This window comes from Mustela lutreola, chromosome 1, assembly GCF_030435805.1.
Source record: "Mustela lutreola isolate mMusLut2 chromosome 1, mMusLut2.pri, whole genome shotgun sequence".
NCBI classification, from domain to species: Eukaryota; Metazoa; Chordata; class Mammalia; order Carnivora; family Mustelidae; genus Mustela; species Mustela lutreola.
In genome coordinates, this window is record NC_081290.1 from 146,819,935 (window position 1) to 146,834,381 (window position 14,447).

The window sequence follows — 14,447 nt, forward strand, 5'->3', positions numbered from 1 at the left end:
TTCTATATACATATTTAGTATAAATACACATGTTTAGGATATGTTCTCCTGAATTAAAGGAAATGTGAGATTATGTAGCATATTTATATTAATGATTTGGGGAATGTATGCAGATCTAAGAGTGTTATTTGAAATGATTTCTTTTTACTTTGCAAAGTTGTTCTATAACATAGAAGAAGGTTTTTTTTTTGTTACTTACACACCTTTTATTTGAAATGCTTTTTCCATAAAACTGTTGGTTACGTAAAGGTTTTGTCATGAATTCAAAGTTACTGCATTCCTTAAGCTCACAGCTTGCACTTTGGCAAGAAATAGCCTTATTACTTGTTAAAGTAAAAAAAAAAAAAATTTGTTTTTATAAGTTAGATTGCTTTTATGGCATTGAGCCAACTAGAGTTTATAATTATTTTTAGCACGAAAGGAAGTAAATGTATGTGCATAGCAGTGCATATATGCTAGAATGCTAGCATATCCTTTAGGTATTAAAATGAGACTGTTTAAGGGCATAGCTGACTGACAGTCTTATTTTGTGGCTTTTAAATTTTAAACTACTTTCATTTAAATATTAGAAACACAGCTTGGTTCTTTTTTTGTGATCATTATTTATTCATTCCAGCGCTTTAAATGCAACTTTTCAAAACTGGAAGATTATAGGGTGTGCTCTTGACATGGTTCGACTGGTGGTTATGTGGTAGTGTGTGTGTTTGTGTATGCATGTGTGCATGTGGGCACGCCTGTGTGTGTGTGTGCATATGTGATTTTAGTTCCTTTTTTAAATAATAGAAAAAGTAGTAAGACTTGGTAAACCCTAATACATTGCCAAATATAGGGAAGTGATAGGTCAACATGTTTTCTATTTTATTCTAACATGGGAGACATGAGATAAACACTTATGCTTTGTTTAACTCTGTATACATTTGTTTGGTTTAAATTTATGTTCCAAAAGTAAAGTTCTGTAGTAAAAGATGCGATTTACCCCCCTCCCCCATCAAAAGCTTCACAAATGTTAAAAACCTTATGGGACTTGTTAAAGGAACCATTGTATTTTTAAATTCAAGGAATTTCTGCCTTGTAGTAAATACCAGAGGGATTATGAAAGAAGTTTTCCTTTAAGAAATCGGTACCTTATTTTTCCAAGTTTCGAAAGACTTATGTGGTTTCCATGCTGTTGTTACAGAGGTATTTCATTTCTCTATCACTTACACTGCTGTTTCATGAAAAAAGCTAGAAATGCAGGGTTTGGGAAAAATTGACACTATATCCCTTCGCTTCAGTGTTTCTTCTTTTGCAAGCTGAGAAAGGGAAGGATGCAGCTAATAGCCAGTGCCTAAAAATATGAAGTAAATACCGAGGTCTTGGTTTCTGAGTAAAGTTACAAAGCTGTATGACTTTGTAAAATTTTGTAAGTCTGAACCTTAAACTATGTAGGAGAGAAATATAATTAATGATTTCTGCCTTCAAATATCTGAAAGAAAAAAATAAAAAGAAAAACATTAAGAATCATAATAAATAAAAGTCAGGGCAGGGTAGGAAGGAGTTTCCAGTCAGGTCTCAGAGTGTTTTATGCTAAACTCTATTTCATCTGTTTTTAAGGCCAAACCTGGTAGTTTGATCTATGAAAATAAGGCACCTCCACCACTAAAAGCATTGTCCTGATTACATGCATGTAATTTATGTTGGTTTGTTTATTTTTTGTTTCTCAAGGTGAATCCCATAGGTCACCCATACCAGCATTATGGTTGGGTGATCAGGGTCGGGGGTCCAGGGGACCTTAGATCTATTGAATTAGAATGTGTGGTAGATCATCCTCAGGATTCTCCTTTTAAAAATTATGAATTATGTCTATAAAAGGTGTGTAAAACATGTATACAGCTTAAAGCATAATAAACTCTCTTGTGTTCGTTCACCATCTAGTTTTAGAAATAGAATGTAATACTCAACCAGAAGTTAAGCTCCCACCTTATGTAGACACTGTCTTCTACCACAGGGAATAAAAAAGAGAATGAGACCTGCGTTCAAAAGCTACATTGAGTGTGATATTACACTATTCAGAACCTCTGTTTTATTGTGGCTTCATATTGGCCCATTTTTATCAAATTATTGTTTTCCTTTTTTAGTATGGAAAAAACCCTAAAATGCACCCCAAGTGAGTTGAGCCCCACTTCCCCATGTCAGACAGCTAGAACTTCAGCTTAGGAATCTGGACTGTGGGGCGCTCAGTTGGTTAAGCGACTGACTTTGGCTCAGGTCATGATCCTGGGGTCCTGGGATCTAGCTGCATATTGGGCTTTCCCTGCTCTGCAGGGAGCCTGCTTCTCCCTCTCTGCCTGCCACTCTCCGTGCTTGTGTTCTCTCTCTCCCTCTGTCAAAAAAGAAATAAAATCTTAAAAAAAAAAAAAAAAAGGAATCTGGACCATGTTTGCTTCTCGTAGGCAAAAGGCTGTTCCCTTGCCAAGTCTCGGGTTCAGAGGGCGTGCTCCTTTCAATGTAAACATATTTAGTTGGCATTTTTGTTATATTTTAATTAGCAGAAGAACCCTTTGCTAGTCAGGTAGAATTCCAAATACATTTCAAAGAAAAGTTCTGCTTTCAGGTATAGCAGAAAGGTAATTAAGTTAAGTGTGTGTTTGTGCACGCGCGTGGGTGTGCGTGTGTGTGTGTGTGTGTGTTTAATTTCATCAATGGGACTATTGCCCAAATCTCTTCAAAGAAAATTTAAGAATGTCTCCTGAGCAAAGAAAATTCTTACATGTGGTGAACTCTTTAAGTCATAGACGAAGGTCATGACAGTCTGAGTGTATTTAAAAAAGGTTTTCTATCTGCTTGGAAAGCAAATGAAGCACTCATTACTAACTTTAAAATTATAGCTATGAGAAGATCTTTGCTAGAGGTGAAAGATCAAGATCATCACAGTCCAAATGGAGACAGAAAGTTCAGTTTCTGGCTTATCAGGCAGGCATGAAACATTTCAGGGTTATTTTGCATTATCAGTGGGGAGTTGATCTTGCTAATCCAATGCATGAAGATAAGATTCATTGAAACATTTATAAAGGCATTTTGAGTAGATCTGATCAGCAGAGAGCAGACTTGAAGTGAGAAGGAAATCTAACCTGTCAGTCACTGTCTCAGCTTCCCAAATCACTTGGCTTTTCTGTGCCTTGCCTTTCTCTTCTGTTAAATGGGGTCCATTACTACTTTTGCTTACAGTGGAAGTTTAATGGCCTCTTGGAGAAATCTCGTATCTGAAAAAGGCTGTCTGTGTTGAGCCCTCTTGCTAGCTGGCATATGGGCACATATTTCCCTCCTGGGCTCTCTGGAAAATGGTGTCTTGTCTTCCTCTCTGCCAGCTGGAAGAACAGAATAGCAGTGGCTACAATAGCAGCAGAGAAATTGCATGTCCCTACCCTTCTTCTGTATCTACCTTTTAACATGATTCTCATCTTCTGGATGGGCTTAGTGTTCTTCAGAAGCCCTACAAAGAGTTGCCTGTATTTGTATTAAGCTGCAGTAAAACTTGTTTGAAACATACCTCGATTTCTCAAGAATTCTGTGTGTAACTTAGAATACTCTCATTTAACTCCCTAATTCCTCTCCAGTTGTCTTCCATTCATACCACCCTAACCAAAAGGACCCCCTTCATGGTTGGCAGTGGTCTGTGTTCACCGAATTTAGTGGCTCATTCTCGGTTTTCATCCTCCTTGACTTAGCTGTAGACTTTGACACCACGCCCGATTGCCTCTTGTATCTTTTTGCTTCCCTGACACTCTTCTCTCCTAATTCTCTTCCTCCTGTCTCTCTTCATTCCTTTTTTTCCTGTCTGTCTCCTTTTCCATCCCAATGGAAATGTCTTCCAGGGACCTGGTCTTCAGACTCCTTGTTTGGCATTGCCAGATTCCCGTTTCTGGGCCCTTCTCTCTGTAGCTGAAGTCTTTTGATCCCCACCTTTCAGTCTATCTCTGCCTCAGCCATAAGGACCAGTCCTGATTGTGGGTGAGAAGTATTTAAACAACGCCAGCCTAACAAACATGCTGTGGCTAACATCACACCTGTGCTGCTAGGCCATCTGACCTTTAGCAAAGGACGTATTTGCTGAGCAATCAAAGCAGATGTTTGATTCCTGGTTTTACCATTACTTACCTAGTGGTCTGATTGGTCACCAGGTAAGCCCTAGACCTCTCTGAGCCTTTGATTTCCTCACCTGAGTAACAGTAGTATTTGCATCCCTAGTTCATTGGATTGCTTTCAAGGATCTTATGAAATTGAATGCAGAAGTACCTATAAATGCTCAAGAACATATCAAGCAAGCATCAGCATCATCTTTGTAGAGATCTGCATTGATGAAATCACCTTGTTATCATTGCTTTCTCAGGAATTTGATCTTCTGAGTTTACTCATTCACTCACTTCATTCATTTGAAACTATGTGTTGAGTGCTTGCTATAGCTTGCTATATATAGTACATTCATAGAATTGTCAGTTTAGCAAGTGATATAAAGCATAAATAGTAAATTACAATATAAGATAGCTAGTGTTTAAATAAATTTAATAAGCTGGATAATCCCAGTTTACTTGTTTGTATTAGTTTATAGGTCTTAGTTTATAGGTCTTCAATATTTTTGTATAAATATTTCTTACCATAACCTGAAATGTTAGTCAGATATTCAAGCTTACCTTCTGGGAATGAAAGGTCATGGGGAAACATATTAGCAGTAGAAAAGTTGCTTTGGGAATTTTGAATCAGATAAATGGCATTGAACAGATTTGTAGGATGTTTCCTCTAAACTATAAAGCTTGGAAGACCACCTGGTTCCATTCTAGCCAAGAAACCAACCAACCACAAGAACGATCAGGTTACCATGTCCCCCTTTGAACATTCCTTCATAAACACTGAAAATTTGTTATCTAATTCTTTTTCAATATCAGAATGTCTGCATATAATAGGACCCACATAAAACATTTCCAGTAATTTGGCTTATTTCAATTAATTACATTTTATATGTCAAACTTCCTTTTTAGGGAGGTACTCTGGGTTCATTAGTGATCTTGAGGAGACACTAGTTTAAACAACACACTTACAGTGTTTTTCTTCGCTAACCTAATTTGATTAATATCGTATTTCTGTATCTTATTATAGAGAATTTGATTATTTTTACCTTTATTTTCAAATTCTGGGCATGTACCTTTTTTAGGTTCTGTGGCTTAACTGTGCATTGACTGTATACCATTTCCTCATGTATTTGTATATCTTTATAAGTTGTTACTATACTCTCAGTAATTTGTTGAACCAAAGAGTTACAGAAATACGAATAAATTGGATATGAGAAGACTTAGTTTCTTCCCTAACTAGCTCTGTGGTCTTGGGTATTTTCTTCTTTAGCTTTTTAATTGTGTGTAGATAGGGCTGCTTTATTTAGTTATTTATTTATTTATCTTTCTCCAAGTTTTAATTTAAATTCCAGTTAGTTAGCATGCAGTATAATATTAGTTTCAGGAGCAGGGTTGGTTTATTTTCTTTTTAAATTTTTATTTATTTATTTTTTAAGGATTTTATTTTATTTTAAAGATTTTATTTATTTATTTGTCAGAGAGAGAGAGTGAGAGCGAGCACAGGCAGACAGAGTGGCAGGCAGAGTAAGAGGGAGAAGCAGGCTCCCTGCGGAGCAAGGAGCCCGATGTGGGACTCTATCCCAGGATGCTGGGATCATGACCTGAGCTGGAGGCAGCCGCTCAAACAAATGAGCCACCCAGGCATCCTAGGATTTTATTTTTAAGTAATCTCTATACCCAACATGCGGCTGGAACCTACAACAGTGAGGTCAAGAGTCACACACTCCACTGACCGACTGAGCCAGCCAGGTGCCCCAACAGGGTTGTTTTAGATGAAAATACTTTGGGAGAAAAGAAAACGACATGTATATTTGATTTACTTACCTATTTTTAAATTGAAGTACAGTTGGCATACAATGTTACATTAGTTTCAGGTACACAGCATAGTGATTTGACAAATCTATATGTTATGCTTATGCTCACCACAAGTGCAGCTACCATCTGTCATCACACACCACTATTATGAGACCATTGCTTGTATTCCTGTTCCGTGCCTTTTCATCCCAGTTGCTTATTCATTCCTTGACCAGAAGCCAAGCCTATACCTCCCACTCCCCTTCACCCATTTTGCCCATCCTGTCACCCTCCCTTCTGGCAGCCATCAGTTTGCTGTCTGTGTTTATGTTAAGAGGATATGGGAAGCTGTTTGCTTCTTGGTGAAATATGATCAACTTTATTGCATTAATTGTAGATCTTTATGTTTTCTCAAGTTCCCCTGTGAGGTTATATGCTTCATAAGAAAGGATTATATTGTATACATGTATCTTTCATTTGGAGGTATTTAGCATCTATCAAACTAAAGGATAGGTAGATTAATTTTTACTGCATTGCTACAAACTTTGAAAATGATCCCTTTAAACTTACATTATGAAGACATCAGATTGTGTCTCCCAGGTACCTAATGATTTTTCAAGCAGGTTATTCATGACCAAGAACACTTGGATCCAAACTAATGGTCTGAATATATTGAGTGGGACTGAGCTGCATTCTAATCAAATGAAGAGATACTGGATTTGCAGAGCCCTCTAAATGAGTGATTTTCATTTTTTTTTCACAGCCCACAGATAGAAATTCAAAAGCTCCCTCAGTATAGTAACTCTGTTGTGTAATTCACTCTCTCTCGTCCTCTTCCTTCCCTCCCCTCCACCTTTCTCCATTCCTTCCCTTCCTTTTCCTTTTCTCTCTTCCATTCTAGAAAGAAAAGGCCAAGCAGTATTCACTAAATTGATTTTGTGAACTACAGTTTGAAAAATGTTTTCCTAAACTGTAGCGGAAATCTACCATCCATATTTCCTCTTGAGTCAGCTCTTCTGATCCTCTAGACAAACTTATTGGCCTTTGATCTATTCGCAGGGGGGTTCCTGGCCATCTGTCATTTGTAGATGTCTCCTTTGCTGTTGGCCCTCAGACCACTTTGGGAACTTTGTGTTCCTGATCAATTCTCCTGCTGTTTGTGGTCAGCTCATTCAAGCAGTCTGCTCCTGCTGTACAGATCTCTTCATCCTCCATGTCTGCCATATGAAGTTCTGCTTATCTGTCAAGGTCTAAGTCAAATACCACTTCTTTTCTAGAAGCCTTTACAGATGCTCAGTCAGAACTAATATTTCCTGCCTTCCGTTGTACATCTTTTGTGCCTCCGTCATGACACGTACTGTTTATTAGATGTTTTTGCTTGTATTTGGCTAATACATTTTTGAAATTTCTTTTCAGGAACTCCTTTTCTCTGATCCTTTTAATACTGTACAAGGGTATCCATAATAAAAATGACAAAGGGGGATTTGGGGCCAGTTTCATCCTAGTCATATAATGGTCCCAACAGAGTTGTTCAGAACAACGATGAAGTCACTTACCTGACAGTAATTTCCATAAGTTTGTGTTCTCAATCTCTCCTTCAAGGATATTTTTATATACTTACTGTGCTAGAATAAAGTGGGATAGACTGGAACAATATTCTGTCTGGATTAGACACATTTTCTCATTCATGCAAATACATTTTATTTATTTGTATATTTACCTATTTAACAATACATGTAATATTCATTGGCCATTTCTGTGTCAAAGTCTAAGTTCTTTTTGGGGGGGTGGGGACTGTCTATTTTTTAAATATTTATTTATTTAGTTCAGTAAGCCACTGTATAATAGTCCATGATGCAGTGTTTGGTGATTCATTAGTTAAGTATAACACCCACAGCATAGGCCCTCCTCAATACCCATCACCCTGTTACCCCCTTACCCCCACCCTACTCACTAGTGAAACCCCCAGATTGTTTCTCGGTGTCCTCAGTCTCTCATGATTCATCTCCCTCTCTGATTTCTCCCCCTTTGGATTTTACCCACTTCCCTTATGGTTGTCCACTCTATTGTTTATGTTCCGTGTAAGAGTGAAACCAAATGATAATTGTCTTTCTCTGTTTGACTTACTTCACTTAATATATCCTCTCCAGTTCCATCCATGTCAATGCGAATGGTAGGTAGTCAGCATTTCTGATGGCTGAATAATACTCCATTGTATATTTGTACCTACCTACCTTATCCATTTGTCTATTAAAGGGCGTCTCTTCTCCTTCCACAGTTTGGTTATTGTGAACATTGCTGCTAGGAACATTGGGGTGTACGTGCCCCTTTTTTTCACTATGTCTGTATCTTTGGGTAGTGCAATTGCTGGGTCATGGGGTAGCTCTATTCTTAACATCTTGAGGATCCTCCATGCTGTTTTCCAGAGTGGCTGTACTTAAGAGACTTACTGTGGAAAGTTTTCAATTGATGCTCTGTAGTGTTGCTTATTTAATGATGCTCAGACATTGACTCTAAGACAGTGTTATTACAAAGTTCCAGTCTAATTACAATTACATTAAGTTCACACTGTTTTGAAAATGGTACATGTTCTCAAATAGTAACATGATAGTTTAATTCTGGAAAACAGTCTGAGAAATTAACTGTAGGAGGTAAAGCATATTTATATATTTATACATACTCATATTTTTAAAATGCATATTGAGTTAGCCTGTGAAAAACACTTTTGAATTTTTGTGGCTCTCCTTATCAGGGACAAGAGGGAATAATATGCCTTAATTCTCATTTGAGTTTACATTAAGTCCTTATCAAAATAAGCCACTGTAAATACTCATTGCACTTGTGCTTTGCCTTTGTTGGCATGCATTTATTCTTTTTGTTCTTCCAAGGTGTGATACTTCCTGTTCCTGAGTAGTTTTACTTACCAGCTATTCTGCCATATGTTTGCACACTTGCCTTCAAAAAGGTGGGGTGCAGGGGTGACTGGGTGGCTCAGTCAGTTAAGCATCTGCCTTTGGCTCAGGTCACAATCCTGGAATCCTGGAATTGAGTCTTGCATTGGGCTCTCTGCTCAGTGGGGAGCCTTCTTCTCTCTCTGCCTCTGCCTCTCTCTGTTTCTGTCTCTCAGGAATAAATAAGTAAAAAAAAAAAAAAAAAGTAAATAAATCTTTTAAAAAAGGTGGGGTACATAGTCACATTTTCATATGAAAAATGAGAGCTGGCATTAAAATTAAACAAGGATCTACTGTGTTCAAGTAGTCTATAAAGAGGTGTGAATTCTGTTGGGATAGCATCATCTTTTTGTAGATAAGCAAAGATAGAATTTTTGTGGGAGGAATTATGTACTCTTTAAAAAATTTTCATTTTCAAATTGTGTTTGAAATACTTCTGAGGGTTAAAAAGGAGCCTACTTTAAGAAACAGTTGGCCTATGGTTGATGAAGTTTTAGGACTTAAGGCCCAATTCATTATAAGTTGACTATCAGTTGAGAAAGAGGAACGAAGTTAATTGAGTTAGAAGCTTGTTTGCTAAATAAAGGAGACCTTCACTGGTTGGAAGGAGCCTAACTGCAGATTTTTACAAAGTTCTTTAGGAATGTGAAAGAATGCTAGCATTTTTCTGCACTTCCCTAATTTCTGACCTGGAGGGATAAAAAAAGGGCACAGCAGGATGGTGGAATGATTCAGAACTATAGCAATGCACAATCTGGAATACATTGTTATTGTGGGCAATCCCTGTGCCCTAAGTGGATTTAGCTAGCTGCTAACCCGCACAGTAAGAGACAACTGCAACGATAGTAAGCGCCTGTCATCAAAATAGTAAGAGCTAGGCTTTTATAGGGCACGATATGTGTCAGTCCTTGTTCTCAGGGTTTTGTATGTATCAATTCCTTTAATCCTTTTAACAACCTTTTGAGTAAGGTACTATTATCCCTATTTTGTAGATGAAAAAACAGACACAAAAAGAAGCAGATCTGGGAGTGATTGTAAACTGGGCACTCTGCTGCCAGTGCCTTTGTTCCTATCCTTCCCTTTTTGGCCAGTCCTGCAGTTAACACTGGAGCTAGGACAGGTGCACTGAAAGCTCTCCATCTATAGACGGCTCAGTGCCTCAGCTACCTAGGTCAGAAAAATAAGGGCTCACCAATGAGTAGACCAAAAAACCAGTAGTTGGATAAAAAATGATCCCTCTGAATTTGAGTAGGCATTGATTTTTCTACCTGACTGCAAGTCTCCCTTTGAGAAGCTTTACCGTCTCTCTGCCGGGGCCCTGTGGTATTCACCCCACATGTAGCTCAGCCAACGCCTCTGCATCTCATGGAAGCTTCTTCCATTTGACAGAAAGGAATGCGTATTTCTTATTTATAGCTATATAGGTTCTAGTTCAGTGTTTGGCCTATGTCAAGGGCCCAGTAAATATGGTGTGGGTGGGTCTGTGGCACAGATCGGGCCAAAGTTGTATGCATTGCGGTGGTCATGGAGTTAAAGGAAAAGATCACCACTGCCCTAGTCACAGGAAGAGGCTTCAAATTCATCTCAGCAATTCCCATTCCCTGCCAGATGAGAAGATGTAACCATATCTGAGATTTCCTTCCATACCTCAAACACAAGAAGGCTTTTGAATTTGTTTTGGTACCATAGGCCCAAAGTCCAATCCCACCTAGCACAAAGCCACAGATATTCCCTTTCTAGCTGCCATCTGAAACTGTAAGACACAGTAGTTTTTTTTTTCTTTAAATGTTATTTAAAGAAAATTAATTTAATTTTTTAAAAATGTTATTTAAAGAAAGACAAAAAAAATTAACTTCAGTGTTAGAAACTCTATTAATATATACCCACTTTCCTCCCTAAATCCATGCTATTGATTAGGTTATAGAAAATATTTTCTGGCAATAGGTACATGTTATTTAGTGTTAATTGGTTAAATGGTTAAATTAACACATGTGAACATACTTTGCAAATTACAAAACATTATAGTTATTTTGCTAATATGTTACTGCCAATAGATGATTGGCTTTTAAAAATTTTGTTTAGGAAGTCTATTTGATAAATTAATTGAGTTAATTACTGGGTTGTCTTATTGAATGTTATGTTACTACTTTGGGGGTTAGGAGTTAAATGTTGTATTTTCCACCTTGCTTTAAAAACTATATTTTTATCATAATCCCTGAAAAAACATTTAGTATTTTCTTTCCTTTCTTGCTTAAAGTGCTTCACTTATTTTTTATTTATTTATTTTTTGCCTCAAAAGGCAAAGAGAGGAGAGAGAATATTATGATAGTCTACGGTTTATTTGTTTTTTTTTTTTTTTTAAGCTTCATTTTGGTTTTTGTATTTTTAAAATCTGTGTCTTTATCTTTTCAACTTTTCCCTTTTTCATTCCTGTCCTGTTCCTGTTTATCTTTCATCATTGTCTCTCCCTCTTTTCTTCCGATGAATTTTAATTCCTCTACTAACTGGTCTTAACCAAACTGGACTGTTAGTAGGTCACTGTGTGGTCCTCTGGCACCTTTTTTATTGTCACAGTTCTCAGCATCTCGTCATTGTGTGGTCTCTTCCATGGGGTATAACTCTATTTCAGCCTAGAAAGGAACATCTCAGGTTTCCAAATCCTGAACCTGCCCTTATAATGACAAAGACATGTACTTCCATAGCACTGTCTCTTCTTGTAGAAGCTGTCGGGATTGATCCATCTGCTCTAGCCGTGGACAGGAGGTTACCTTTCACACTGGCGTGGTGTATAGCAGGTGTTTGCAGGGTCCCTGGGACTTCATGAGGCCTTCTACCCTCAGCACCAAGGTGTTAGCAAGCTTCCTTTAGAACGTGTGACTAGGGGCACCTGGGTGGCTCAGTGGGTTAAGCCTCTGCCTTTGGCTCAGATCATGATCTCAGGGTCCTGGGATTGAGCCCCTCATTGAGCTCTCTGCTCGGCAGGGAGCCTGCTTCCCTTCCTCTCTCTCTGCCTGCCTCTCTGCCTACTTGTGATCTCTGTCTTTCAAATAAATAAATAAAATCTTAAAAAAAAAATAAAAAAGAATATAAGCATAGGGGCACCTGGGTGGTTCAGTGGGTTAAGCCTCTGCCTTACCCTCAGATCATGATCTCAGGGACCTGGGATTGAGCCCCTCATTGAGCTCTCTGCTCAGCAGGGAGCCTGTTCCCCACCCCACTGACCCCCGCCTGCCTCTCTGCCTACTTGTGATTTCTCTGTCAAATAAATAAAATAAAATAAAAAATCTTAAATAAAATTAAAAAAAAAATGTGTGACTAATGTGTGACTGCTTTGCTGTGACCACAAGACGCATCCTAAAGCCTGCTGCTGTCTTGTACCCTCAGGCCTTCTTCTAGGCAGCTACCTACTCTTTTTTTTTTTTTAATTAATTAACATATAATGTATTATTTGTTTCAGGGGTGCAGGTCCGTAATTCATCAGTCTTACACAATTCACTGCTCTCACCATAGCACAAAAGTGCTGCTTCCTAAGCCTTCTCAAAATGAATCACTGCAGCTTTATTTGGTTATTGCAGAAGTCAAGGAGATAGATGGCCAACTGAGAGGAACTTGAGCTCTAACTATAACTCTACAATCTCTAGTCAGAGTCAAATCATTTAATCTCTTTAAATTCCTTTTTGTATGATTTTGTAGAAATAATTCTACATTTGGTCTGGGTGTTAAGGTCTAATAGGGAATTGGTTTGGTTATCCTGATTTTCACTCTTTTACCTCCTTTCCAGCACCCTCCCATGCCCACCCCAGTAGTGGCAAAGGATGGGGGTGGGATGATGGAAAATCATTGACTTAAGTCTATACCTAAGTTATATTCTGTTTCTTCATTGACTCAGTCTAAGCCAACACCGAATATTAACTCATTGGGAGAATCGCCTAATTCATTTATTTAGTAAGTGCTTAGTTCATACTTAAGGAAATAAAGGAAATTCACTGTGTTGCAAGGAAAGGAATTGATTCCCTATGTCTGTCTCTTCAATTGGATATTATTTTCTCAAATTGGCCCAATTTTATTTTATTTGCTCATTTTAAAATGAGTAAAGACCCACACCCAATGTGGGTCTTAAACTCATGACCCCAAATCAAGAGTTGTATGCTCTACCAACTGAGCCAGCCAGGCACCCCAAATTGACCCAATTTTAAATTTTAAATTTCATCGTGGTGATTTTGAACAACTCCCATTACTTTATATAAATTACACTAATTAGATACAAATAATAGTAATGGATTTTTTTCTCTTTAAAGAAAATCTATTTATTTATATACAATAGTAGTTGCATTTAACTGAATATTCTAGTTAGTATATGTATCAAACACTTCTGCTCATTTTCTAGTGCCTATTCTCCCTTCATCTTTAGAATAGAACCGCATCTTTCAGGTGGGCACATTGCCATCCAGCTGAGACTGTATTTACTAGAATTTCTGGTGTTCTGATAGTCATGTAACTAAATTTCTGGTGTTCTGATGGTCATAAACTTCCATTGAAATGTAAATGGAAGTATTGCATATCACATTCAAGGTATATCCTTAAAAGTGGGTGGTGCAGCCTTCATTTCCTTCTTCTCTCCACTTACTGGAATGTTGATTTGATGGCTACAGGCTGAAGAGAGGTCTTAGATTGAGAGATGGCCTGCTAATGACAGTGGAGCAGCCAGAATAGGATGCTGGGTCCTTTTGACTGTGGGGCTGCTATACCTGGATTGCCTACCCCCAGACCTCTTTTACCTGAAAGAGAAGAGCATACCTCTCTTGTGTAAGCACTAGTATTTGGAGTGGCTTTTTGTACGCAACTAAACTTGATTACAATTAATGTAATATAGCTGAGTATAATTTTCAAATAATAGGATATGATAAAGTATGCTTAATACTGGAACTATACTGATTATAATGCAAAATAATAAAATATTTCGAAGCCACTTGAAGAGCAGTAGTTGTTCCTAGGTCCATTATAACCTAACTGTGTGCAGTATTATAAAAAATATCTCATTGGTTGTCTTGAATTTTCTTTCTCTTAATTCTTTTGGAAATGCAGATTAATATTGAGTAATAGTTTTGTTATTTAGCAGCAGTATTTCTTAGTGCTAAGTAGAAAACTCTGGATGTTTAGGAGAATTATTGGAAATATTCTTTCTGGAATCCTTTTAGCTAATGTGTTCCAAGACTGACTTTGTGCTTTTTTGGTGGTGGTGTTTCTTGAGTGATAATGATAAGAATATGTGTATTAAAGTGTGACTGGTAATCTCATAAAATTTATGCATCTTTGGTCAAAGACAGATATGTAAAATAAAAGAGCTCTGATTTTTCATTATCTTTGACTTTTTATATTATTTGTATCTGATGTAATTTAAAAAAATCATGGTGAATATACCTAACATAAAATTTACTATTTTAACTGTTTTTAAGGATACAGTTTATTGGCATTAAATACACTTAACTTACATTGTTGTATAATCATCCCCACTATCCATCTCCAGAACTTTGTCATCTTCCCAAAATAAAAATACATACTCATTAAATAATAACTCTCCATTCCTCTCTTCCCA

General features: G+C 37.4%; 1 protein-coding gene across 12 annotated transcripts in view; it reads left to right on the plus strand.

The window, feature by feature from the left end:
• SLC10A7 (solute carrier family 10 member 7) overlaps positions 1 to 14,447 on the plus strand; it is a 257,319-nt gene that overhangs the window by 23,952 nt on the left and 218,920 nt on the right. The window contains exon 5 of one of the 12 annotated variants that reach the window (XM_059176008.1): positions 12,309 to 14,439. The exons of the other annotated variants lie outside the window; for them this stretch is intronic. Within the exon in view, the coding sequence (XP_059031991.1) occupies positions 12,309 to 12,464 (156 nt within the window). The 3' untranslated portion in view covers positions 12,465 to 14,439. Of the gene's footprint in view, positions 1 to 12,308; positions 14,440 to 14,447 lie in introns of those variants that run through there. 12 annotated transcript variants of the gene reach the window in all.